Below are 25,156 nucleotides of genomic sequence, written 5' to 3'. Positions count from 1 at the left end.
ACTCCCTGCAAATCTGAAAGGCGACACGTAGCAGAGCAAATTGGAACCACTTTCCTGAGAGTTGTATGGATGGATATCTGTTCTTACCTACTTTAGACTCTGGCTTTCTTGTGCAAGGTAGTGTCTCATATTCCAGAATTCTCCTGTTCCTGAGTAGAACATAAAGGTACATAAGAGTCTCAGGGACGTAATGAAATGCACGAGCAAGGAATACAGTCTATTGAAACCCCGTCCAATGAATTATAAGCGTTGCTCTACTACAGTGATGATGGAAACATTCTTTAGCTGACCTGTCCATTTTGGGACACACATGGCTGTTGAGTTCTTGAAATGTGTCCACTACAACTTAAGGAACTTAATTTTTTGTGGCTGAAGACTACTGTATTGGATAGTTCAGCTTAGAATATGCCATTTGGGGGATTTGGGGGGGTATTCTTATTAACTTGAAAAGGCTGTAGTGATTAAAAGATCCAAACCAGGGCCTCCCTGGTGGCGCAGTGGTTGAGAGTCCGCCTGCCGATGCAGGGGATACGGGTTCGTGCCCCGGTCTGGGAGGATCCCATATGCCGCGGAGCGGCTGGGCCCGTGAGCCATGGCCGCTGGGCCTGCGCATCCGGAGCCTGTGCTCCGCAACGGGAGAGGCCACAACAGTGAGAGGCCCGCGTACAGCAAAAAAAAAAAAAAAAAAAAAAAAATCCAAATCAGTCAATTCTTTTGGGAACCTACTTGTTATTAATAATTTATTCCCAAATGAGGCCATTTTGGAGTCACACGTTGGCATTGCTGATACTGGATTGTCCCTCATTCTGATTTCTTTTTCTAAGATATCGGTCAAGTATTGTAATTTGACTTAATTTCGCCCTCATTCTGAAGGTAGATTGCCAGTCCGTTTTCTGCTGGATTCTTGGAGATAATGCTGCTCTAGATCTTGAGTCCTTTTTGATTATGTCGAAACAACAAACTGTCAGACCAAGAATTGCAGGGGGTTGAGTGCTGTGTTGCATGGCCCTCACTGCTGGTCCCTGACTGCACTGTTTAACTAACGGTGAACGTGCGCCGGCGCAGCCCGTGCTGCTGCTGCCTTGACAACGGCGGTGTTGGACACGCTCAGAGGCAAAAGGGCTGACTTGGCAGCTGCCCAGCAGATTTTTATAAAGGCTCAGTTGGTGGCCGGAGATTCAGGCTGTCAGAGTTGTGTTATGCAATAAACCGTTTTCAGCAGAAGTTCTTAATCCAATTTCAGCTGTAGCTTTTTTTTTTTTAAATAGGCGGTAATCAAAGATAAGTACACATTATTTAATGGGAGTTTGGAAGAAGTAAAACTCTCCTCGCATAAGCATTTTCAGACCGTTTGCTTTATCCTGGGAAGCACGTCTGTCGGAGGAAATTTGCTGCCTGAAGTGCTTTTAATTTAAAACCAAGGCAAAGGAACGTCATTCACAAGTTCAGTAAGTCAGTGGCTTCCTGGCCACTTATCTAATTTCTAGGTGTGAATATTCCCCGATTTCTCTTTGATGTTTTAGTATTGACAGGTGAACCATTTTATGGAATTAAAAAAAATGGATTAGCATCAAGTCGATTTGAGAAATTGAGTTGATTTCCAATGGAGAAAATATTTTGTTAAAAGGGGAAGAAACAGTAGTTTTAGCCTAAGTTGTACCTCCCTCTCACTTTATCCTTCAGTATTCTCCCTCTCTCTCTAGCTCTGTAAATCCTCGTTTATATGGAGTCTGTGCCAAGAATCAACATCCCCAACAAATTACTATTATTATTATTTCCGTTGCTTTCGTTGTTCTCTCAAACTGTTGATGGAAGAGGCTGATAGTTCAGACAGCAACAAATTGCCTTAAGTAGGTATATGCAAAACTTGTGCTCTGGAAAATAAAAGGCATTCATGTAGAGTTTTCCAGACGTTTTTCCCTGGAAGGAGGAAAGGGCTATGACTTAATTCTCCCCAACTCCCTCCTGGAGCAAGTCTTTTAAATTTGCTTTTCTTACTGGTCATCTCTTTGCAGCCATCAATTCCCCACCCCATACCCCGCCTTGCCATTTGGCATTTTCTGTTAATCCAACACAGGGTGGAATTGAGCATTGGAATTGGACATCACACTTCACTTTTTTAAGAAAAGGAAGTGGAAAGTCGCAAATCCCTCCATTTCCAGAGCCTTGACAGAAGTGGGATATATGCATATTGTGGTATTAGTAACTCATCCAGTAGCTCCTGTAATCTAAACACATAATTGTTTGTCTTAGCACTTGTATAAGTTTTTTTAAAAAAATAAGTTTTATTTATTTATTTATTTATGGCTGCATCGGGTCTTCGTTGCTGCGTGCAGGCTTTCTCTAGATGCGGCGAGCGGGGGCCACCCCTCGTTGCAGTGCGCGGGCCTCTCGCGTTGCGGAGCACGGGCTCTAGGCGTGCTGGCTTCAGCAGTTGTAGCACGCGGGCTCAGCAGCTGTGGCTCACGGGCTCCAGAGCTCAGGCTCGGTAGTTGTGATGCGCGGGCCTAGTTGCTCCACGGCACGTGGGATCTTCCCAGACCAGGACTCGTACCTGTGTTCTGTCAAATTGGCAGGCGGATTCCCAACCACTGCGCCACCAGGGAAGCCCTGTATAAGTTTTAATAAGGGGTTTCATGTTAGGAGAAGGTCTTCCTGCCTGTGAACCTGAAGGTTTCTCTTCTCTCCCAACCTGCACAGCCCCATCTGCTTGGTTTACTTACTGGAGGCTGTGAAGGGCATTTGATGTGCTGTGCTCCCTCCCTGTGGAAGCAGGAGTGTTTTCTGTGGAACGTGGTGGCTTCTGCGTCTGTCCCGTGTGTAGTTACCACACCCACCCCCAACCCCCCGCAGGTTGAAATTTAAAACATTGGTGGGAGGTTCTGGATTTCAACTTAAAAACGCAGGTGTGTGTCACACTTTTATCCTGCTATGTCTTGGATGTTGGCATTATTTTATGTGGTGATGTTGTTAAAAATGATCTGTGTGGTAGTGAAGACCTTTTTTTTTTTTTATAATGGATTCAAATCTGCTGGAAGGGACCTAGTCCCTGGTTGACCTACGTCCCAGTTTTCTACCAGTTGTCCCAGCATCATTATTAACAGTGCCCTTGGCTGCGATGATAAGTTACTGGTCACTCTGCCTGTGATGGATGAGACTCTTATGCAGTTTGCTCGCAAGTAGTGGGAAATTCACTATCTTCCATTGGGGGGGGGACCCATTTCATTTTTAAAATAGTTGTCATTGTTAGAAAATGTTTTTTTTTTTAATTTGGTCAGAAATGGGCTTCCCTAGAACCTGTGCTTTTTCATCATTGTTTTCCCTCTCTTGAGTCAAGATGGCCTGAATTTGAAACCATAAAAAAAAAAAGGAGACATAGAGAAATTGCATAAGGATGCTTTGAGAGATGCCCATAGAATTGATATTCTGTCAGGTATAGAAGCCAGTTGTAAAGGCCACTGAGAGGAACTCCCTCCCTCCTTCCTTTCCCCTCCTCTGCCTTCTCCTCTTAGTAGTTTCCAGCTCTAGCGGATGCACGAGTTGTTTGTTTTTCATATAACATTTATATTCACCCTTTGAAATTAGTCATTTTAATGGTGCTTTCGTTTAGGAGCCAATGTGAGTTGCCCTTTTGATGTTTTCTCTTTAATAACAAATTTCTGAGTTTAGAATTTCGCTTCCTGATCTGGCACCTGCCCCATAGCGGACCAGCGGACTGCTAGCAGGTTCTTGAGCCGCTCCTGCTTCTCTCCAGCCGCGGCGCCTTTGGGCAAGACCCTGAAACTCACCTCTGAATGATAACCACGAGTTTCGTGATTCCTTCCTTTCCCACCCCCCCCCCCCCTTTTTTAAAAGAAGTTAAAAAAGTAACTTAGGAGGTAGGAGTTTATTAATTTTATTTTATTTATTTTTGCTGTGTTGGGTCTTCGTTTCTGTGCAAGGGCTTTCTCTAGTTGTGGCAAGCGGGGGCCACTCTTCATTGCGGTGTGCGGGCCTCTCACTATCGCGGCCTCTCTTGTTGCAGAGCACAGGCTCCATAGTTGTGGCTCACGGGCCCAGTTGCTCCGCGGCATGTGGGATCCTCCCAGACCAGGGCTCGAACCCGTGTCCCCTGCATTAGCAGGCAGATTCTCAACCACTGCGCCACCAGGGAAGCCCTCCCACCCCTTTTAAACTAAAGGGAGAAAGCATGGTGTGGCCCTTGTCCGAAGGGGAGGCCGAGCAGAGAATCACGAGCATTAACTGTGCAAGCAAGTGCTGAGCCCAGCGTCTGGTATACAGTGAGCACCCAGGAGACGTTTGCCATTGTCATACAGTTGGCACTCCACATCCCTGGGTTCCACATTCCTGGATTCAACCAATGGCGGATTGGAAACATTCAGGAAAAATCTTCCAGAAAGATACAAGAAGCAAAACTTGACTTTGCTCCACCAGCAAATATGTAAATATTTGCCCCGCCAGTAAAAATGTAAATAGCATTTACATTGTGTTAGGTATTACAAGTAATCTAGAGCTGATTTAAAGTGGACAGTAGGAAGGATGTGGATGTAGGTAGGTTATATGCAGACATAACCATTTTATATAACAGACTTGAGCACCCTGGCATTTTGGTATCTGTGCGTGGTCCTGGAGCCAATCCCCTGTGGATAACAAGGGATGACTGCAATCATTATCACTTTTTATATACTTCCCTTATGACTGCAGGGGTATTGTCCTCTGCCTGGCACCTGTTTTGTAAACTTGACTGACCTGGACGTCCCTGTTTCCTTGCACTAAAGCATCTAAGCGCTCAGAAGAGGATTGGAAGCCCAGCTTGGTGAAAAGCTGGCCAGCACTGGAGAGCAGAAGCCCTTGAAGGCTTGGCCCAGGCCTGTGGCTGAATGGAGGGCATGGCTTTACTGTATCCCTGACCTGATCAGTTTTGACACAGTCAATTAGAAGAACTCTTGGTGTAGTTAGAGCATGTTAAATCAATAACCCAGTGTTTTGAAGTGTGGGCCATGGAGGGACAGTTCGAATGGTCAGCAAATTTATTTATATTAAGATCCTTTTTGGGCTTTATTTAAACTAACGTTGATTTGAATTTATGCCGTCAGTGGAGGTTGGGCTGGGCACTCAAGCACATTGAAAACTGTCATGCACGCCACGCCCATGTCCACAAACCCAGCCCTTCTCCATGACGGTGTGTGGGGGGAAAACACAGCAACCTGCACCCAGCAGATCCCGTACCTTCTTTTCTGTCTTGTCCAGTAAACCTGGGTAAGGAGGACAACTTGGTTTACGGTCTCATTGACACATGACCCTCCGTGGCCTGTTGTGTTGGTTTTTGTTTTTGTTTTTTTACCTTAGAGGTCAGGAGAACATCACAGAAAAAGAATTCTGCAACTGGGAGCTGTGATTTTTGTTGGATTGGAGCCTTCCTTTGGGTTTTGTTGCATTGTAGTGGGGGGGGGGAAGAACCCCCCGCCCCCCAATAAAATCACCTTGGAGGGTATAGTTAACTGCAAGCTTAATGAGGTCCTGCTGTGTAATGTGGCTACTAAAATGTACCCCAGCTTTTGGATTGTGCACGGAAATAGAAATGATCTTATTGCATGTGTTGGTCCTGTTGTTCTAGAATTTTATTCACATGTTGGAATGTGTGTTTAATTCTGGATGTCACCTTTTTAAAGGGAAGTCATTCCAAATTGGGTAATCAGAGAATGAGGGTTTGAGACATCATGTCACATAAGAATGATTCAAGGAACTGTCCACTACTTGTCTTACCTTTTTTGTTGAGTTCGCTTTTGCTTTTTGGTCACTTGTTTCAGTTCAGTGAACAGAAGTCAAAGGGAAGAGTTCTCAGAATATGTTAATATAGACTTCTATATTCTGACAGTAGAAATGGCAACAGTTAGATGGATGTTAGAAGTATTCATCTTGGGTTTCACCTCATCTTTCTTTACCTTTGCCTGTATGGTGATGGAGGTTAGAAAGTGACATGAAATGGGCAGGATGGGGAACTAGTGTGTACAGCAGAGCTTCCGAAACTTTAATGTGCATGGGAATCACCAGAGGATCTTGAAATGAGCCTGCATCTCTAACAAGATGCCCAGCGGTTAGGCACTGGTGGTCTTTGGAGCACACTTGGAGTTGCAACGGTATGGAAGGATGTACAAGGCTGTCATATCTCTAACCTGGACTGTGGGCTTTTGGAGAATTGTTAGATGGTGCTGTTTGCTGCAAGGCGTGTAGTGTCTGCATGTGCTTACTTTCTGTGCCCCCTTTTCTTACATGTCTGTTATAAAACTTGGGGCAGCATGAGGTTATGCTGTTGCTTTTCCTTTTAATAAAAAGATTATGTATGACCATAAACATTCTAGTTTAATTCCTGACCTGTTGCCATTTTCAAAGTTATTTCAAAGAATGGTAGACATTTTACAAATGAAAAGAAAACCCTGTCACTTTTACTTTTTTTTTTTTTAATATAAATGTATTTATTTATTTATTTATGGGTGTGTTGGGTCTTCGTTTCTGTGCGAGGGCTTTCTCTAGTTGCGGGGAGCGGGGGCTACTCTTCATCGCGGTGTGCGGGCCTCTCACTGTCGCGGCCTCTCGTTGCGGAGCACAGGCTCCAGATGCGCAGGCTCAGTAGTTGTGGCTCACGGGCCTAGTTGCTCCGCGGCATGTGGGATCTTCCCAGACCAGGGCTCGAACCCATATCCCCTGCATTGGCAGGCAGATTCTCAACCACTGCGCCACCAGGGAAGACCTGTCACTTTTACTTTTAAAGGTCTTATTACTCAGTCTTCCATTTGCCAAAGAAAGTGATTTTTCGCAGTCAATAGTGAAGTGAATCTAGATCTATGTGATGATTTTTCTTTTCCCCCGCTACTGCCAGCAAACCCAGTTATTTTTATTTATTTCACTGTTTGCAAAGCATTTTTTGGTCTTGGGGAGAAACAAGTAAGAGATTGGGGGAATGAGGAAAGGTGGTGTGTCATCGGGAGCCTGATTGTTCTTCTCAAGGTTTAGATGGTCTATTAACCTAGAGGTCTTATGGAAACTCCAAATGACAAGAGCTGTTTTTAAATCAATAATGCAGTTCAGGGGGCTTCCCTGGTGGCACGGTGGTTGGGAGTCCGCCTGCCTATGCAGGGGACGCGGGTTCCTGCCCCGGTCCAGGAAGATCCCACATGCCACGGAGCGGCTGGGCCCGTGAGCCATGGCCGCTGAGCCTGCGCGTCCGGAGCCTGTGCTCCGCAATGGGAGAGGCCCGCGTACCGCAAAAAAAAAAAAAAAAAAAAAAATGCAGTTCACAAGAATAGACACACACTCTGGGCAGCTGAATTTGCATCAGAATGAGGCTGCTAGACTCCATATCAGTGGCTATACCTCCTCCTGTGTCTGCCTTTATTAAGCTGACCAGTAAAGTAGAATGGACTGAATGCTTGGCTACTTTGTTCCTGGGGAAGAAGAACAGGGAGAACTCAGAAGGGGTATTTTGTGAAGGAATTGGTTGTTGTTTAGCTGAGGGTCAGGGACTGCAACAGGGGCTGCGGATTTGGGCCCTGTAAGGCCATGTAGACTTGGAGATGGGCACTGTGTTTTTCAGGGAGCTCTAGGTGGTGGCAGAAGGGGTGGTGTGGCCCCTGTGTTGGGACATTGACAAGCTTACTGCTGAGCATGTGAGGTGTCGCCTGGCCCTGTTGGATTAGTCACTGTGGGGAGTGTTTTTGGGGATTTCAGTCAGGAATGAGTGATTTCAGGCACCTCACTTAACCCATTCTGGAAGTTGGCACTGGCAGGCCAAGTGTGGGTAATGGTACATGGGAGGTGTGAGACTGAGTCTGTACGGTTTTCAGAAATCCTGAGCTCTCACGCTGTCAGGCATGTTTCAGGTTTTGAGCAGGAGAAACGACTTCCTGACTCCATGGAGACATTACTTCTAAATAAGACAGCTACTGAAAAGGGGGCAGTATAACAGAGGGCCGGACTTAAAGGTCATAGAAGCTCTTGGGCTGGGGGGTGGCCGGGGGAAAAGGGGGGTTCACCTGAGTTGCTTGACTTCTGGTGAGGGAGTTAGTTACGTCTGGATTGTGTTCTACAGCGCTCAGTACTTGGTCGTTCAGAACTATGATAAGGGTGGGTAAGCGTTAGGCCTCTGAAGTACCTTCTTTCTGGCTTTCCAGGACACCCAGCTTAGGTTGCTCAGCCCTGTGCTGCCTCGTGATTGGGTGCAGGCCCACCTTGCTAGCCTCCCAGTAGGGAGGGGTGTAAGCAGAATGTAGTGATTCGTCTGCAGCCGTGAACGGCAGTGGATTTCTAATCTCTGAATTCTTACCTGCTGAGCTTTTGGAAACAGAGCAGAGTCGACTTCTTACCTGCTATGTTTGCATCTTGCAGCAACACTGAGGGAAGCCTTGACCAGCATTCTAGATTATAAAAGAACTCTGTGTGTGTGTGTGTGTTTGTTTGTGTGTGTTGTTTTGTTTTATTTTATTTTATTTTATTTTTTTTCCGGTACGCGGGCCTCTCACTGTTCTGGCCTCTCCCCTTGCGGAGCACAGGCTCCGGACGCACAGGCTCAGCGGCCATGGCTCACGGGCCCAGCCGCTCCGCGGCATGTGGGATCCTCCCGGACCAGGGCACGAACCTGTGTCCCCTGCATCGGCAGGCGGACTCTCAACCACTGCGCCACCAGGGAAGCCCTGTTTTGATTTTTAATGTCTAGAACTGGAAACCCCATATGCTGTGTCCTGGATTTGCTTCTCCTGTATTTAAAGTACTTTATAGGGGTCATGGGGCTGCTGGTGTCAACTAAGTGAACCTTAAATGCATCTTCCTTTGCAGGAGTTTTCCTCTCACATGGTTTATGTTTTAATTAGATATTAGTAGTTGGAGTATAATTCTCTCATGTGGAGGCCTGGAGTCAAAATGAAGGCACCAGTCTGAACAGGAAGCAGTAAATCATCACAGGAATTTTACACTGAAAGCTATTTTGGGGCTTTACAATTTATAAACTCTGTGTATGTAGGAAATAATCATTTATAATCACAGCCTGGCTTGTTGTGGAGACCTGAATGCTGAGGGTAGGAACCTGGGGGTGGTGAAGAGAATTCTGCCCGACAGACTTCCCTGGATGCTGAAAGGTGGAATTCAGCCCAATGAGCATGAACTCTTCCCGAGTTTAAGATCATCATTCACTTGAAACCAAAATGCTCGAGGCATTTTCACGCACACTGAGGGGAGTTGCTTGTTGCCAAGAGTGATACATCGGGCCTTTCACATGTTGTGTAGCTGAATCATTTACCTCTTATGCAGGTTGGTTCCTTGGGCTCCTCAGGTGGTGTCTGGTCAGAGCGCTTCATTTCCCTGGTTTTCAGCCATGCGATTGGCAGGTCTCTGGTGACTTGGACTCAGTGGTGGTTAAGAAGTCACATGCGTTCCTCCCGCAGGGTGGAGGCCAAGTCTGCTTTCAGCCTTCATGTGTGGACTTGACCACCACCCTGGTCTGTACATGCCTTGTCTCTCTTAGGAGAGCGACTGGGGAGACAGGATGTGCCTTCTTCCTCTGGAGGTGACGGAAGCCTCGGCTTGGCAGGTCTGCAGAAGTGAAGGACATCCGGGCTAGGTGGAAATCCTAGCTCTTTTCTCCCAGGCCTTCTCTTCCCCTTGTTATGGAAGATGGAGAATCACTGTCATTCTAAGAAATCCTGGAAGCTTAACAGGAGCACTGCTTCAGTTATTTAGGGCTTTAGAGTCTGTGTGGTTGGATTTCTAAGATGTAGTGTGTGTTTATGCAGAGTTTAGGAATTTGTGAGCTGGAGAAGACCTTGGATAATCTATTTCCCTTATCTCAGCCCCTGGAGGGTTTAGTTGGCCGGGTAGTGGCAGGGAGTAAAAACCAGTTCTGTTGGATGTTGAGTGTGATAGCACCAGCCTGACTCTAGGGTATTTGGTCTCCTGTTTGAACAAAAGGAACCTGAATATCCAAAATCCTGCTTTACTGGGGTATTAATGTTTTCCTTATTCTCTTAAGGCCCCAAATAACTGAGAAGCCCATAATCCTTCCATCTCTAAATTGAACTCATAAAATGCTTAAGTCTTGAAGTAGGTGTGTGACTGTAAGAACTTCTTAGATTAGAAAACAGTAGGCAGATATCCACAGAAGAGAACCTGTGAGTATCCCAAGCTGTGTGAAGCAACTTTTTAAACCTTAAAATCAAAAACTCTTGCTGGTTCCCTAAAACCGTTAACTCATTCGGGGCACCGGTATCAACCATCTCCGTCTTCCCAGACTTGGCTCTTGTCCTCCCTCAGTCCCTGCTGGTCTGCAGTCTTTCTTTCTGTGTTTACTATTGGAATTGCTGGAGCGCTCTCTGGGCGGGCTGCTGGTTCTTTGGTGTGCCCCCCGCCTCACCATTATTTTGACATAAGGGAGCCACACTTATAAATGAGATCTTCAAGACCTATCGTTTGTATTCTTTTTCAAAAATTATACCCCCAGCCCCCTGCCACCCCATTCTCTAGTCCACAAAGATCCATTGCCCTTTTCTGCAGTGGTCCCTCTCCCTCTCTCGTTTTTGTGATTCATCACCTTAAAAGGCCAGTACAGATCCAGTTTCATTTCTTCTGACTGAACTGTAAATTCCTTGAAAGTAGCACCAAACCGCAACAACAACAGTAAATTTTCCAAACAGGTGTAGCTCGTGTTTGTAAGGTGCCTACATTCTGGCATATTCGCTTTAAAGAACTCCAGTACAGTGATGCATTACACCTTCTGTTGTGACTGCAATAACTTTTTTTTTCTAAACTTGGCCAGGATTATAAAACCTCTCTCTTACCAGTGAATGCCGGGATTTGGGTGTGGGGCATGTAAAGGAAGGGCGATGCTTGTGTCTCTCTTCCAGTCCCTTTACAGCCCGAGGGGGTGGCTCTTTGCTTGTGGTCTCTCCAGGAAGGGCCAGTGCCCTCCCTCCACTAGAGGATGTAGTTCTGATCTCCAGAACTTGGTCTCAGTCACTCAATACTTGTTTGGGATTTGTTTTTTTCTTAAAGTTTATTCTGACTCTTAATTAACATTCGCTTGCTTTCCTTTAAGTAACTCCCCTCTCCCCATTCTTCCTTGTTTCTGCAGGATGACAGTGATGGGATTCCATGGTCAGAAGAAAGGGTGGTACGTAAAGTCCTTTATTTGTCTCTGAAGGAGTTCAAGAATGCCCAGAAGAGGCAGCATGGTGAAGGCATTGCTGGGAGCCTGAAAGCAGTGAATGGTGAGTTGCCTGTTTTGTTGTTTTGGATGATGTCTCGGGGCCTGGCCTTGTTTCCGAAATGGATGTGCTTTGGGCGGCTCGTGCTTCTCAGGCTGGGCCCCTAACGGCAGTTATTCTGGACATCCCGTTGGGTTTATAGATTTGTTTTGATGCTCCTTTATATGTTGCATAATATAATGGGCAAGGTGCCTTAGTCTGCGCCCTATAGACAAGACCAGGGCTGCGATCTGGTTTCTGCCGGTTCTTGGATTGAGTGTGGAGCCTGACTTAACAGGTTTTTCTGTGAACATCTGTCTTTCTACCCAAGTATGAGGGCAGAAGAAGCCTTTGATGCTCTCGCTGAAATGTGGCAACTTTGGTTCCTAGGCCCTGTTTACATAGGAAGTAGCCTGAATCTGCGGGCCGGCTGCCTTTCCCGCTCTCTCTCTGGCTCAGCAGCCTCCTAAGGCCCTGCTTCCTTCCTTGTTGATCAAGCTGGCAGGTGGGCAGTGGAGGTAGAGTTCCTGTGCGTCCAAAGTGTCCCTCATCCTGGATGGGTATCAGGTGGGTCCTTGAAGCCTGGAGAGAAATGTGCTCCCGTCTGAGTTTATTCCGATGTCTCTTTTTAACAGGGTTAGTGTGACTCGGATGAAATCATCCAGTGAACACCATTTTAGAACTAGCATTTGGTGACTATTTATATTTTATTTCGGGGGTTGTGGCTGTGGCTGTATTCCACAGCCTCTCTTGTTCTTATTAATCTCCTAGAGTCTTAGATAAATGTGAATGAATTGACCGTGTTCTGGTTTGTACTTGTTCTTCGGAGCGAGGAGATAAGGAAGAGGAGATCCTGTTATCCTTTTTGAGCTCTGGCTGTGATCCTCCGGTAGGAGTCACCACACAGGGAGAACCTGACGGCTCTGCCCCGACAGGTTGACTTAGGGCGTCCAGTTTTTTTCCATCCTGCTCAGCTGTAAGGTGAGTTGTCTGGGAGCCTCTTGCTGGAACTAGTGCTTCCAGACAGGACCTGCTGGCGCTCCCTTTCCACAAGGCCATGGCGGGGTTTTCTGACATGGCCTTCCCGAGCACCACCGGGACCTGCCCTGCCATCCACCCAGGTTCTGTCTCTCTCTTCTAGTACTGTGTGACTTGAGACAAGAACCGCCTGAAGTCTGAGCCAGTGTGTATGGGAAAGGCCCTTTCTGAATCTCTCACACGTGCAGAAGCAAAATAATTTGAGGAATCTGTCGCCACGGTTAGTTACACAGCTTGGACCCCTATTTGTTCATGGGTCTCCTACCAGGTAGGGACCCCGCCCTTTCTTGGCTGCCTGTAATGGAGTAAATGCTAAGCCATGTGTCTTTTTAGAGAGCATTTGACGCGATCAGTCCTGTTGACGTTGCTTCACATTGAACATGCTGTTCTGCTCTTAAGTTTTTGAGGGGAGGGTGATGGGGGGCAGAATATCATTGGATCCTGGGATTATAGTAGAGCAGTGGCTGCTGCTCCGGGGTTAGATTTTACTGCTGTGACAAGGCGTGCTCTCATTCTGCTGTTCTGGAGTGGTGATGCCTTCGTGCCTTAGGAATCTTTTAACAACTAAAAGACCCACCCAACTGGGAAAAATCAGCTTTTAGGACAAGAAGGTAGCCAGGTGTCCAAGATTGAATAATGGTGGAATTTGGGTAAAAGAAGAAAAACTAAAATAAGGCATTCAAGAAGCAACTAGTGCTGCCAGCTAGTTGGCCAAATGTAGCTCTTGTTTTCATTGGCATACTCAGGGCTTGACGATACCGAGGAAGGAATTCTAAGAAAAGTTGGCATGTACATCTCTATTGGGATCATTGAAGACTTTAAATCATTCTTTTCCCACCTCCATAAAAAAGGTGGTCTTTGTTGTTTGTCGTGGTAGTTTGCCTTTCACCCTGATGAAGCCTGACTTGTCTTTCCCTCCCTCTCTCCTTCCTCCCCTCTCCTTTGGTTGTGAAGTTGCTGTCAACATGCCCTTTTCTGGTTCATGTTGGTGTTTGTGCAGGCTGTATTCCAAGGCCACCTTTTTGTTATTCCGCATGTTGGATTTCGATAGCAGTTCTAAGTAAATACATCTCCTTGTTTTAGAACTTGTGTGTGTTTTAAGAATAATTTTCTTAAAGGCAGCTAGCATGTTAAACAAAGTGTGCTTTCTTATTCGGGGGCTACTGGAAAGCATGGAAACCAGACTCGTTACCATGGGAATAAGTCCCTCTCTGTAGGTCCCAGAATCTCAAGGGTGCTCTCCTAGGGGGGTGTGATCTAGAGAAAGCTGACGTAGCCGGCAGCCTCCAGGACTCTTGGTGTGGGGATGGGTAGTGAGGACTGCAAGCAGCGTTGTCTCTGAATGTGTGTACATATGTGCGTGTCTACATTTATCACTCAAGTTTGAGTGGATGCTTTATAAACAGATCATCATCTGTATGCTGTGCAGTAGAATGACCTTGTCTGGTGCTGTGCATCGCAGCACACTGTTTGGGGTTCTTCATTGTGGGGCAAGTGAAGATAGGTTAGTGGTGGGAGAAGAGTGGTTTTAACAGTCATGCCTTTCCTTTTCATTGCTCTTTTAATTTTTTTTTGGTCCCCTACCCCCTTGAGGTTCCCTTTCAAAAGTTGAAATAATGCCATTGTTTTGGTTTTAATTGTGACAGAAAGTTATCTGGCGGTAGAATTTGAAACTGTCCAGTACAGAGCCCTTGCTGGGAGGTGTGGCATGAAACTGGACGGGACAGAGGTGAGAGTAGGTGCCTGCACCCCAGCTAGGGCGGTGTTGGTGGGGCTTCTGCCCACTGTGCTCCCTTTCTCATGCTTCATGGCTTGAGGATTGTTGGTACGTGAGGTACCTCTGAGACCTGTGGGGTTTCTGTCTGTGAGGGGACGATGACATTCTTGTTGGGGGGCTCTGTGAGTGTGTTCTCTGTGGTAGTAACTTCCTAATGGCACATGGTTATTTATGCTGCAGCAGAATTGGAATTACAGCTCAAGTAACTTTTTTTTTTTTTTTTTTGCGGTACGCGGGCCTCTCACTGTTGTGGCCTCTCCCGTTGCGGAGCACAGGCTCCCGGACGCGCAGACTCAGCGGCCATGGCTCAAGGGCCCAGCCGCTCCGTGGGATCTTCCCGGACCGGGGCACGAACCCGTGTCCCCTGCATCGGCAGGCAGACTCTCAACCACTGCGCCACCAGGGAAGCCCCAGCTCAAGTAACTTTGAATCCAGTACTTATTTTAGAATCCAGAATGGAGGAAAATGGCACCCTATCTTTGCAACAGTAGTATTGAAAACAAGGTGTTTTGTTTTTCCCCCTGTATTTCGAAGCAAAGATATTTCTTGGTCATTGGTCTTGCCAGAGTTTCCTGGGAAAATTCAATTTTAAAATCATATCTTGAGTCCACAGTAGAATGGGTTTGACATAATTTTTATCTAATTGGGAAATGAATTGACATCACTTCTGCGAAATCACAGGCATGCTGGGATGATGAACAAGCAGCCCCCTGCCCTGGCCTCCTGTGTGAGGAGGGTGGGGGGCTGGTGTCTGCTAACAGGGTGCCAACAGCAGCAGCTTGTCTGAGTGGCTGAGCTCAGCCGCACCCCTTGTGCAGGTCTGGTAGAGATGTAATAAGCCAAGCAGACGTAAGAGCGTAGACAGACCTCATATTTTATGTCATAAACTCCATGTTTGCCATCAGTCTTGGTTTGTGGTTCTGAAGTGACAAGGGATGAGTTTTTTTTTTTGTCCTACTGGAGGTAGCGAATCTTGAGTCTGGGACATCCCGGTGGGTTGTCTGCAGGAATTGAAGCCGTTGTTACACAGCTTGTTGGCTGTAGCCAGGCTTCAGGGGAGGCGGTGCTAAGGTTTCTGCTGGATGTGAGCCTTCTCTCTACTCTCTGCTGTAGATGGGGCCACTTTTCCTGGCAGTAATACATTGAGAAGAGCTTCAGAAAGGCTGGCAGAGGCGGAAGCCTCGGCCACTCTTTGAGGGCCCTTGGCCTGCTGGGGCTGAAATTAGGGACATTTAAATAATAACATGCTACACAAATAATGAGTACACATAATTACACAGTAAGAGAGGGGAGCTATTAGCTGTATTTGAATTTCATTTGCTTCCTATAAATTTCATCTGAGATCCAGCAAACCCTGTGGCCAGCTAAAGCATCTTGACTAGATTTAAGGGACGCTGGACTCTTTTTTTCTTAGAATTTTACAGTAGTTGTGAGAGCTGGAACCTGTACTGAGCGCTTGCTTTTTGCCAGTTACTGCTGTAGCACTTCACCTGTATTTTGCTCATTTAACTTTCAGAACCCACCATTTTCTAGAAATATAGGAAACTGCACTAGGGCGGATTAGCAATTTGCTTACACCTACTAGTATGGGGGAGAGCCAGGATTTAAACCCCGCTTTCTCCCTTGCTTATAATAACCACCACTTAAATAACTAGAAGTAGGTTTGGAACCCCCTATAAAGACAGGATTTCAAAAATACAAAATGGTAGGAGTACTTTTTTTTCCAAACAGCAATTTCTTTTGAAGGAGATTTGTGAAATCTCCTTGGCAAAGAGACCTCAGAAGTGGGGGGCAGTACAAGTATTTCTTCATGTGACCATGGTTCTGGGCTTTATTAGCGCTTGTCATTGAATTGATAGTCAGAGGAAATCGAAAAACTGCATTCCTCCTGATTGGTCACCCTCCTTCCACACAGATACATTCATTATTTCTTTCTGTTTCTTCACCTAGGGATACAGATTTGTGTTTTTAATATTGTTGTGGAACCAGCCAGCTGGCCAGAGGGCTGCCACTCACCTCCATGAGGTGGAGAGAGAGGGCATTGGCCTTGCTGGCAACAACTGTCCATTTGTAGCCAAGGATCAAAGCTAGGAGTACAAATATAGGACCCCCTGTGCAAACCCCACCCCCTCATCCCATTGCTTTCTTAAAAGGGTAGAATTTTGTTGGACTGTCTTCAGAATCTCTCTGAGATTACTGAAGTCTGTGGAATGAAACACGGGCCCAGCTTCTGCAAATTCACTGTTTACAGGATGAGATTAAAGTGTGACTTTCGAGTCAAAATCAAAGTCTGGGCACCTTGTCTGATGAATGGAAGTTTATTTTTGGCCATATTTGAAATGAATGCTGTGACTGTATGGTGGCCTTCTCCTGGCCTGAAGCTCTAATGTCCAGCAGTTCTCAAGATACTCTCTACTTCAACAGGAAAGACAATCTCCCCCCACCCCCTGCCGAAGAAATTGGCTTTTCCAGATTGAACTGCTTCTGCGTCAGTGCTTGTGGCCTCTGCAGGTTGGGCCATGAGTTAAGTTTTATCTTAACAGTCCAGCCCCTGAGACATTTGTCACCTGCTTCCCCTGACAGCACTCCATGGGAGAGCAAGGCAGTGAGGGCAAATACGCTTCCTGAAAACAACCTACATTTATTCTTTGTTTAAAAATGAAGCTGCTTCTATCTTGGATAATGGTGGAGTTGGGAAGGCTTGATTTCTTTCTCTTGTAGGTGTTCTGTCGTCAATGTTCATGACCCTGAGTCACGCAGATGGGAAATTTCTAGATAGAGCTCCCATCTGATCAGTACTTGATGGAATTCTTAGTATGTAGGAGCTATTGTGAGTAATAAAGACGGAACTGAAATTGCTAATTTTGGGGGAGTCAGAATAGCTTATTTCATCTCATCTAAGATGTCATTAAGTGATGCATTATTTTATGGAAGAAAAGAAAAAATGCTTCCAGTTATAAGTGTAAGCCATGGTAACTGTGAGGTGCTTTCTAACAAGAGAGAAATATGTGTGACTTGGTATCAATGAAGCACAATAAAATATAACAAAATGCTTTAAAAATCAGAGGTGTGTGTGACTGGTTTGATGTGAGGAGGCCAGCAGGGAGGCAGGTGAGGTGAAAGGCCCAGTGCTGAGTTACCAGGAAAAGCTTCAGTAAAGAAGTTGCAGTCCTGTGGGCCTTGAAAGCTGTGGGACTTTCTGAGCGAGGGCTGAGGTTGGGACAGGGTGGGGTGAGGACCAGCAAATAGACATTGGCCGGGATTGCTGATGTCACAGTCCAGTGGGACAAATGGCAGGTTTCAGTGGCCAGCCTGCTTGTACTGCTCTGGCACCAAGGGAATGGCGAGCCTGCCTGCAGCCCTTTGGGCCACAGAATTATGGATTGCTAGAGCTGGAAGGGACTTTTGGAGGTATATAGGTCAGGCTCATCATTTTACAGATAAGGAATTTTGAACCTTGCTGATGAGCTTAACTGGAAGGAATGGATCATGCTGAAGACTGATTGGAACCAGAAATCCAATTTAAATGATGGCGAGACACCAGCCTTCCCAGTAGGCATGGCTGCGTGTGAGGATTTCATGGAGCGTTAAGGATGGAGGTGCTTCTGGAGGTGAATGTATTCTGCTCCTCTTTTCCTGTCACTTGTGCTTGAGGCCCGCTGCCCATCCAGCATCCTCAGCCTGCTGCCTCTGGCAGTTCTGCAAGCTCTGTGCTCTCTCTTTGATTACAGCCCCATCCTCCTGGCTTGGACCCCTGTAGTAAGAGGGGCACACCACCCAGGTAGTGTCACCTGGGAGGGGGTGCGTGTGATGTCTGAGCTTGAGACAGTTCCACAGTGTTTTCCTGCCTGCCCGTGTTTTTAGAATGGCTCAACTTTGAGAGGTGTTGAAGCCAAGAGGATGGAAACCTACTGTGTCCTGGGATGTTTTTTTTTTTTTTATCACGGTGCGCGGGCCCCTCACTGTCGTGGCCTCTCCCGTTGCAGAGCACAGGCTCCAGACGCGCAGGCTCAGCAGTTATGGCTCACGGGCCCAGCCGCTCTACGGCATGTGGGATCTTCCCGGACCTAGGCACGAACCCGTGTCCCCTGCATCGGCAGGCGGATTCCTAACCACTGCGCCACCAGGGAAGCCCCCCTGGGATGTTTTTTAAAGCTCTTCCGCCTCTAAGAGTCTGTCTGGTCAGTGCCTCCCTTTGGGCACCAAAATCCCTTTTTCTCATCTCTATGAGAACACCACTCTGGAAAGTATCCCTCTTTTCTTCGTCATTTGTTTACTTCTTTACTAGATCATTCCCATCAGTAAACATAAACCTGTTGTAGTTTCTCCCATAAAATAAACCCTCCGATAATCTATCTCCCTCCTGCTATTCATTTCTTTTACTTTATAGAATTCTTTGGAAAAAAATGTCTACACAATCTGTTTCCCTCTGTTATTTACATTCATGTTAATATCCTCTCCCCCCTCATTCTCTTTTGAACCCCTAGAGTCAGGCCACTTACCAAGGCTAATAATGACCTTGATGGCCAAATCCAGTTATCAGTCAGTGTAGCTTTAGTTGCCCATCCGGCAGCGTTTGACACGAAGATTCTCTCCTGAACTCTAGTTGCCTACCTGCCTTCCGCACTTTGCTTTCTTGATAGGTCTCATGAACTTGAGATGTACCAAGCCAACTGTCTCTCCACTCCCTCCCATCTGCTCCCGCCCGGCCTGTCTTCCCATTGTCAGTAAATGCCAGTTCCATACTTCTGGTTGCTTTGATCAAAACCTGGGAGTTATCTGGTACTCCCCCCACCGCCGCCCCGATTTTGCAAAACCTGTTTATTCTAAATTCACAATATGTTCTGAAACTCAGTTTGCACCACTGCCACGAGTCCACCATCTCTAGCTTGGGCTGAGGCTCCTAAAGCTCCCTCAACTTCTGCCTTTTTACCTCTCTAGGCAGCAGCTAGGACAGTCCTTTGTAAGTGTGAATCAGCACACGCGGTGTCCTGCAGTGTCCCCCCCCGCCCCATCTCTCTTAGCGTGAAAGGCAAGCATCTTACCCTGGACACTGATATGGTCCCCCAGCATCTCTCTGGTCTTATCTGCCTATCTCTCCCTCACCTAGTCTAGCCTTCCTGCTGTTCCAAATGCATTTGGTAGTATACTCTTTTTTTTTTTGCGGTACGCGGGCCTCTCCCTGTTGTGGCCTCTCCCGTTGCGGAGCACAGGCTCCAGATGTGCAGGCCCAGCGGCCATGGCTTACGGGCCCAGCTGCTCTGCAGCATGTGGGATCCTCCCGGACCGGGGCACGAACCCGCGTCCCCTGCATCGGCAGGCGGACTCTCAACCACTGCACCACCAGGGAAGCCCTGGTAGTATACTCTTGACCCAGAATTTTTGTGCTTGCAGATGCTTCTGTCTAGAACGCTCTCCCTTTAGGTACCTGTGTGACTTGATCCCTCTCGGTATTTCAGGGTCCTGGTCAAATGTGCCGTTCGTTACCAGAGACTTCTTCCTTGAGCATCTTAAACATTGTGCCTTTGCCTGTTACCCTTTAGCTCCTTACCTTGTAATATTTTTTGACGTAGACTCTCTCACTGCCCGGCATTGTATTATTCTGTTTGTTTATTATAAGCTCTCGCCCCACAGTAGATTGTAAGTTCCAGGAGAGAAAAGCTTCATCCATGTTAACCGCTGCTGTATGCACAACTCCTCAGTGCTCTGCAGAGTGTGTGGTCACCTGCACACGGGCTGTGTCCCTGCCCCTCTGCCCAGCACCCCTCTGCTACACTGTGGATGGGTTCCTCTCTGTTCAGGGGTTTGCACCATCTCTCACTCCACATTTCATTTTGAAAATGCATACCTTGACCCTTGACCCTCTAGCCCCCTCACCCCAGGTCACAGCCCATGCTATTTTCCCTGTTACCAAAGTGCACATTTATTCATAACTGTGATGTCTTTATAAGTCTCATTATCATAAGCATTCTTGGCATTGGGTCACCCTTTTATCCTTTCTTTCTGACCTACATTTGTTGAAAGCCTACCTATGTGCAAGATACATTGACTGGTAGTTTAAAATAAAACTGTCCTTTTAAGAAAATAAAAGTTACTGCTTTTAATTCTCATACATTGTGGTAATTATACAATTACTATCATAACTTTGTGGGTTTGTTTAGTGGGTCTCAGATGGAAAGCAACATGCTCAAAGCTACATTGCTAAGAAGTGGTCAAATCAGGATCTGAACCCAGGACTCCTGAATCCATATCTTGCCCCACTTTTTTTTTTTTTAAATGAATCAAGGAAGACTTTACACTCTGTGAAATCACTTATCTTAGGTGTGCAATTTCGGGAGTTGCCAGATGCTCATATACCCGTATGACCAGATCTCCAGTGTAGATACAGGACTTTTCCGTCACCCCAGAAAAATTTCCACCTGCCCCTTCTAGTTCATTTGACTTCTTTAAAGTATGTGCTCATTTGGTGGCTTGTCAACATGGCTGTCTCTGTTTTTAGGAGCTTTTATGATGTTACATGAGTTTACGATATTTCTCCAGAATGTACCAGATGCCAGAGAGTGTCTGTTGAGACTTGAAAGCGCCTCAGAGACAGAGGCACAGGTGTGTCCAGTAAGCAGCTCTTGGAGGCCTCAAGCAGTGCTTGAATAAGGACCCCACAGTTGGACGTGCTCAAGGATGACATTTACCGTCTCACGGCGGCACTCGTGGAGCCAGATTCTCCATGTTAAACCAGCATCACAGTTTTCATTCTCAGCCGTTGTGCAAGTCCAGACCAAGTGGGCTTTTAAACAGTTAACTTCTCATCCTCTTCCATGTCACTTTTCTCTTGTGGCACCCCTGCCCCGCCCCTTGGTGGCACTGTTCTTAGTCTGCGTGTTTAGAATACTCAGCCTTGGTGTTATAATTCAGGACATTCTAGAACTGGGGTTCAAGACTTGGCTTTTCCCCAAGGGCAATTGGCACCTGTAAGTCATGTGCCTTCTCTGCTAACACAGTGTGTTTTCAGTTAGACTGATTCTTGTGAGGACCCCATGATCAGCTTGATGGCCTTGAGGATGCAAAAACATGAGGCAGCGGTGTGGTGAGATTGCTGATTTCTGTCCATTTTCTTGTGGCTGTGGTGTGAGTCTATATATAAGTCAGCTTGTGCTGCCTAAGAAAATATAACAGACTGGGTGGCTTAAACCATAGAGCTTTATTTCTCATAGTCTGGAGGCTGGAGGTCCAAGATCCAGGGTGCCGGCCACTTCAGTTCTTGGTGAGGCCTTGCTTCCTGAGAGAGAGAGAGAGTGCTCACGCGCGCGCATGCACATTGGTTTCTCTTCCCCTTCTTAAGAGGATACCAACCCTATCAGATTAGGGTCCCTCCCTTACAACATCATTTAACCTTCATCACCTTTACAGACTCTGCCTTCAGATATAGTCACACTGGGTATAACGGTTTAAACATAAGAATTTGACTGGTGGGCATTAAGTCTGTAACAGTCCAGTACTCGGTAGGGATTTGAGATGGTGACAGTTCTATTTGTTTCAACTGTAGATTAAGTTAATTGCTGTGTTAATTTGTACCATGTTTCTTTTTGTGAGACTATAACTATTTCATGGTAGGTCAGGAAACTGTAAAGGCTGTTTGACCTTAGAGAAGATGTTGTTCCTCTCAATTGGGTAGAATTAAACTTGGACATTTATTTATTGAGTTGTTGCTTCTGTGAGACCACTTGGATTAGCCCAAGTCCCTTATTTCAGTGGGCATTGAGACATGATTCATATGCACAGGGAGCAGCTATCCAAGGCCAGGGAGCCCTAAGAGAGGGCAGACAAGGTGTTTCTTAGGCCCTAAGGGCTTGGGAGGGGATTGGCAATTGAGATGGCCTAGGAAGGATGGTTCTAGCGTTGAGTTTGGAAAAATCATGGGATTATTTGAAGTTGAGGGAATCCTATTAGTTATACGTTAGTTAATTCATCTTATTTGCTTGAATATTATGCTGTAAATGTAATTTAGGGCAGTGCTTTCCAATTATTTTAAATTCTCAACCTGTATGGAAAGGGAAGGCCCTGTGGCATTCACCAGATAGGGCTGCACTCAGCCCGAAGTAGCTTGCCCACGCGTGGAATTTATCTGTGTTCATTCTTGTAACTGATAACGCCACCCACCTCCTTCTACTTGGAGAAAGGCCTCATGTGTTTTCTAAATCTTACCCATTTCATGATTTGAATTCTGTGATATGTATATTTATGGAGTGTACAATTACTGTCAGATTTACCACAATGGTCTAGTACAGTTTTACTTTGCTTGTGAATTTCTTAGATCCCATTCCCCCAAATTTAGAGGACCTTTTATCTTAGTTTCTGGAAATAACCTGTTGTTACTTGAGCCTTCTACTGTGTATATTTAAAGCCAGAAGAGTGATTAACTGGGTAGGCTTTGGGGAAATTGCCCTGCAGTCCACACATCCCTTCATGTAGAACGCGTTACTTAATCTCCCTGCTGCCAGATCTCATCTGTCCTTCCAGATTTCTCCATGGCCTTCAGGGTCCTTCTGCAGAGTCCCAGATTTGGCTTCCTCATAATTTCTTTCCGAAAGATTGTAAAACCATACAGGTCTCGCGTTCCAGGAGGTTTGGGGACAATAAAGGAAATGTGAACTGTTTCATAACCTCAGCTGTGCCTCTCGAGGAGAGGAGTGGCCAGTGTCAGCCCAGCCTGTCAGCCAGGCTGTCCCTGTGATGTGCCAGGGAGAGCTTTAGGGCTCCTTGTTCTGATGTCCTGGGACCCAGGTCCCCTCTCTTTGCACCGTTCCCTGACCTGTCGCTGGTGTTCTTGGCTCATTCACACCTTGGATGTAACGAGTCAGTTCTCTGTGCACACAAGGCCTCTTCCCGGCTGCCCTGCCCTTGTCTTCTGGGTTATTCCTTAACCAGGTCTGCACTTCCCTTTGGCAGGTAGGTGGGCATCCTGGTCACGCTTGGCACCTGGTCTTGATGACAGGGGACGCCATCTGGGCTTGAGACTGGCAGGCCAGCTTGCGGTGCTGTCTGAAGTGGCAGTTTCCTTCCAGTTTTTCATGGCTCTGCCTTCTGATGCGTGAAGGCAGCTCAAGGTCTCCACGTCGGAAACATTGAACTGTTATTTCTGACATTCTCCTTCCTTCCCGTACGATTGGGGTATTCGTGAAAGGGACTCATTGAATCCATGTTTTGAAAGTTACCTCCTACCCTCTAGACGGTTGATGAATCCTCTTCAGACACCATCAGGGCGGGTGACATGCCAGTGGAAATATTGCAGAATATTCCATTTTGGCATGCAGGGGGCCTGCTAATTTCTAGTGGGATCTGTACTGCAAATCGCCTAACCTCTACCCTAGTGGCTTTATCCCGTCTCACCCAGTCCTTGACCTGACTTCAGACAACCAGTGCTGTTTGAAAAGGGCCTTTCCAGTCGACTCGGTTGGAAAGCGTTACAGTTGTAAAGGGTGAGCTGGAAGCCTCTCAGCTGGCACTTCCTGAAGCCCTCAGAGGAATATATATTGGCACACACTCCACGCTCCGCCTGAACCCTCCTCAAAACTCGAGAAGCCAAGCGTTAGGAAGCACAGGGCCAGGTCACAGTGTGTGTGTGTGTGTGTGTGTGTGTGTGTGTGTGTGTGTGTGTGTGTGTGTGTGTGTGTGTGTGTGTGTGTGTGTGTGTGTGTGTGTGTGTGTGTGTGTGTGTGTGTGTGTGTGTGTGTGTGTGTGTGTGTGTGTGTGTGTGTGTGTTTGGGGTGGGGGCACGTCATCATCCAAGCTGAGAGAGCCAACTGGTTCCTGATAACAGTCCCGTTTCCTTCCCCCTTCTCCCCACATTTTGATGTTTATCTTCCTGCCACTGAAAATAGAAGTGTCTAGTGAATGCAATTTACAGTGTGTTTCTATTTTTTTTTTCTGGAGAGCCTTTTCTGCAGAAGATGCAAATAGCTTTTTTTGTTGTTGTTTTTTCCTCCTCGTTTACAATTTAAATAAGAAGGGAAGTGCTGGGCTGCTTTATTCAACAAGTGTTACACCTTTTAAGGAAAGTTGCCTTTTTTCATTATTGGCTTTTTTTCTGTGGTTTCAGGGGACAAGGTGCTGAGGTAAGAGGCGGGAGCTTGCCGCTGATTTATTAGCCTGTTTGTTACCATCTGTCTGCCTCGCACTTCAGTCTGTTGATGGAAAGCCCGATGTGAACGTGCCGCGGGGCCTGAGAGATATCCATCTTCCTGAGTTGTCTGACTGCAGAGCCTGTATAATCACTTCTACCTAGGCCCTCACAGGAGTCTGTGATGAGGCGAGTAACCCAGGGGAGAATGGTGGCTTAGTTTCTTCTTGCACCTTGGACGCTCCTGCCGCTGCAGATGCAGGTCCTGCAAAGATACTGTCTCCAGCAGTGTCCACAGGGTCAGCCATCCCACTCTTGGTGCCTCCCCCCTCCTGGGGTCTCCCTTTATGGAAGAATTCCAAGGGAATAGGTTAAGATTGCCATCAAGTGGCTACTCTTGGTAGTGGAAGGAAGGATACTGGCCACCACCGTGGGCTGACTTGTCACACATTCTCCTCCAGTGTCTTAGCCCTTTTGTGAAGCAGAATCAAGGTCAAGAGTGCTTTCTGCCTGAGGAACCGACTGGGTTTTTTTTGGCGGGTGGTGGGCAGAGGGAGCTCAGAACGTCTGCATATGGTACATCCCCAGCGAGAAGGCACCTGTGGGAACCGCAATTACGCCTTCCCGGGTGGACTCTGGAACCGGAGGCAGGCTCAGCTGCACTGGTCTGAGCTCAGGGCCCTGGAGCCATGAATGCACATGATCAAGAGGCTTCCTGGAGAGAACTGCTGGGCATTCATCCTCCTGCCAGTCCTGGGCCAGGAGGCCAAAGCCCTCCAACTTTTCTTGTGGAAATTGGCAGAGAGGACCATGCTGTCATCCGTGAAAGGATGGCTCACAGTCCCACCAAGGGTGAAAAGAACTAGCAGACCTGATTTGGCCGTTCTGCTTGGCTCCTGCCCGTCGTTTCCCAGCTCTGTAAGTGGAGGAATAATTTCTTTCTCAGAGGTGATTAATGGGATGATTTATTTAAAGTCCTTAGTACCTGGCAGA

The 25,156-nt window shown here is 46.8% G+C and overlaps 1 protein-coding gene across 2 annotated transcripts in view; it reads left to right on the top strand.

The window, feature by feature from the left end:
• The window catches only part of JARID2 (jumonji and AT-rich interaction domain containing 2), a 244,949-nt gene that overhangs the window by 104,451 nt on the left and 115,342 nt on the right, over positions 1-25,156 (top strand). For both annotated transcript variants that reach the window (XM_082639766.1, XM_082639765.1), the window contains exon 2: positions 11,120-11,255. In XM_082639766.1, coding sequence (XP_082495892.1) covers positions 11,120-11,255 — 136 coding nt within the window. The remainder of the gene's footprint in view (positions 1-11,119; positions 11,256-25,156) is intronic.

The sequence above is a fragment of the Mesoplodon mirus genome, assembly GCF_964341445.2.
Source record: "Mesoplodon mirus genome assembly, chromosome: 12".
Classification (NCBI taxonomy): Eukaryota; Metazoa; Chordata; class Mammalia; order Artiodactyla; family Ziphiidae; genus Mesoplodon; species Mesoplodon mirus.
The sequence above is the reverse complement of the archived record's forward strand: the minus strand, read 5'-3'. Positions and strand labels throughout refer to the sequence as shown.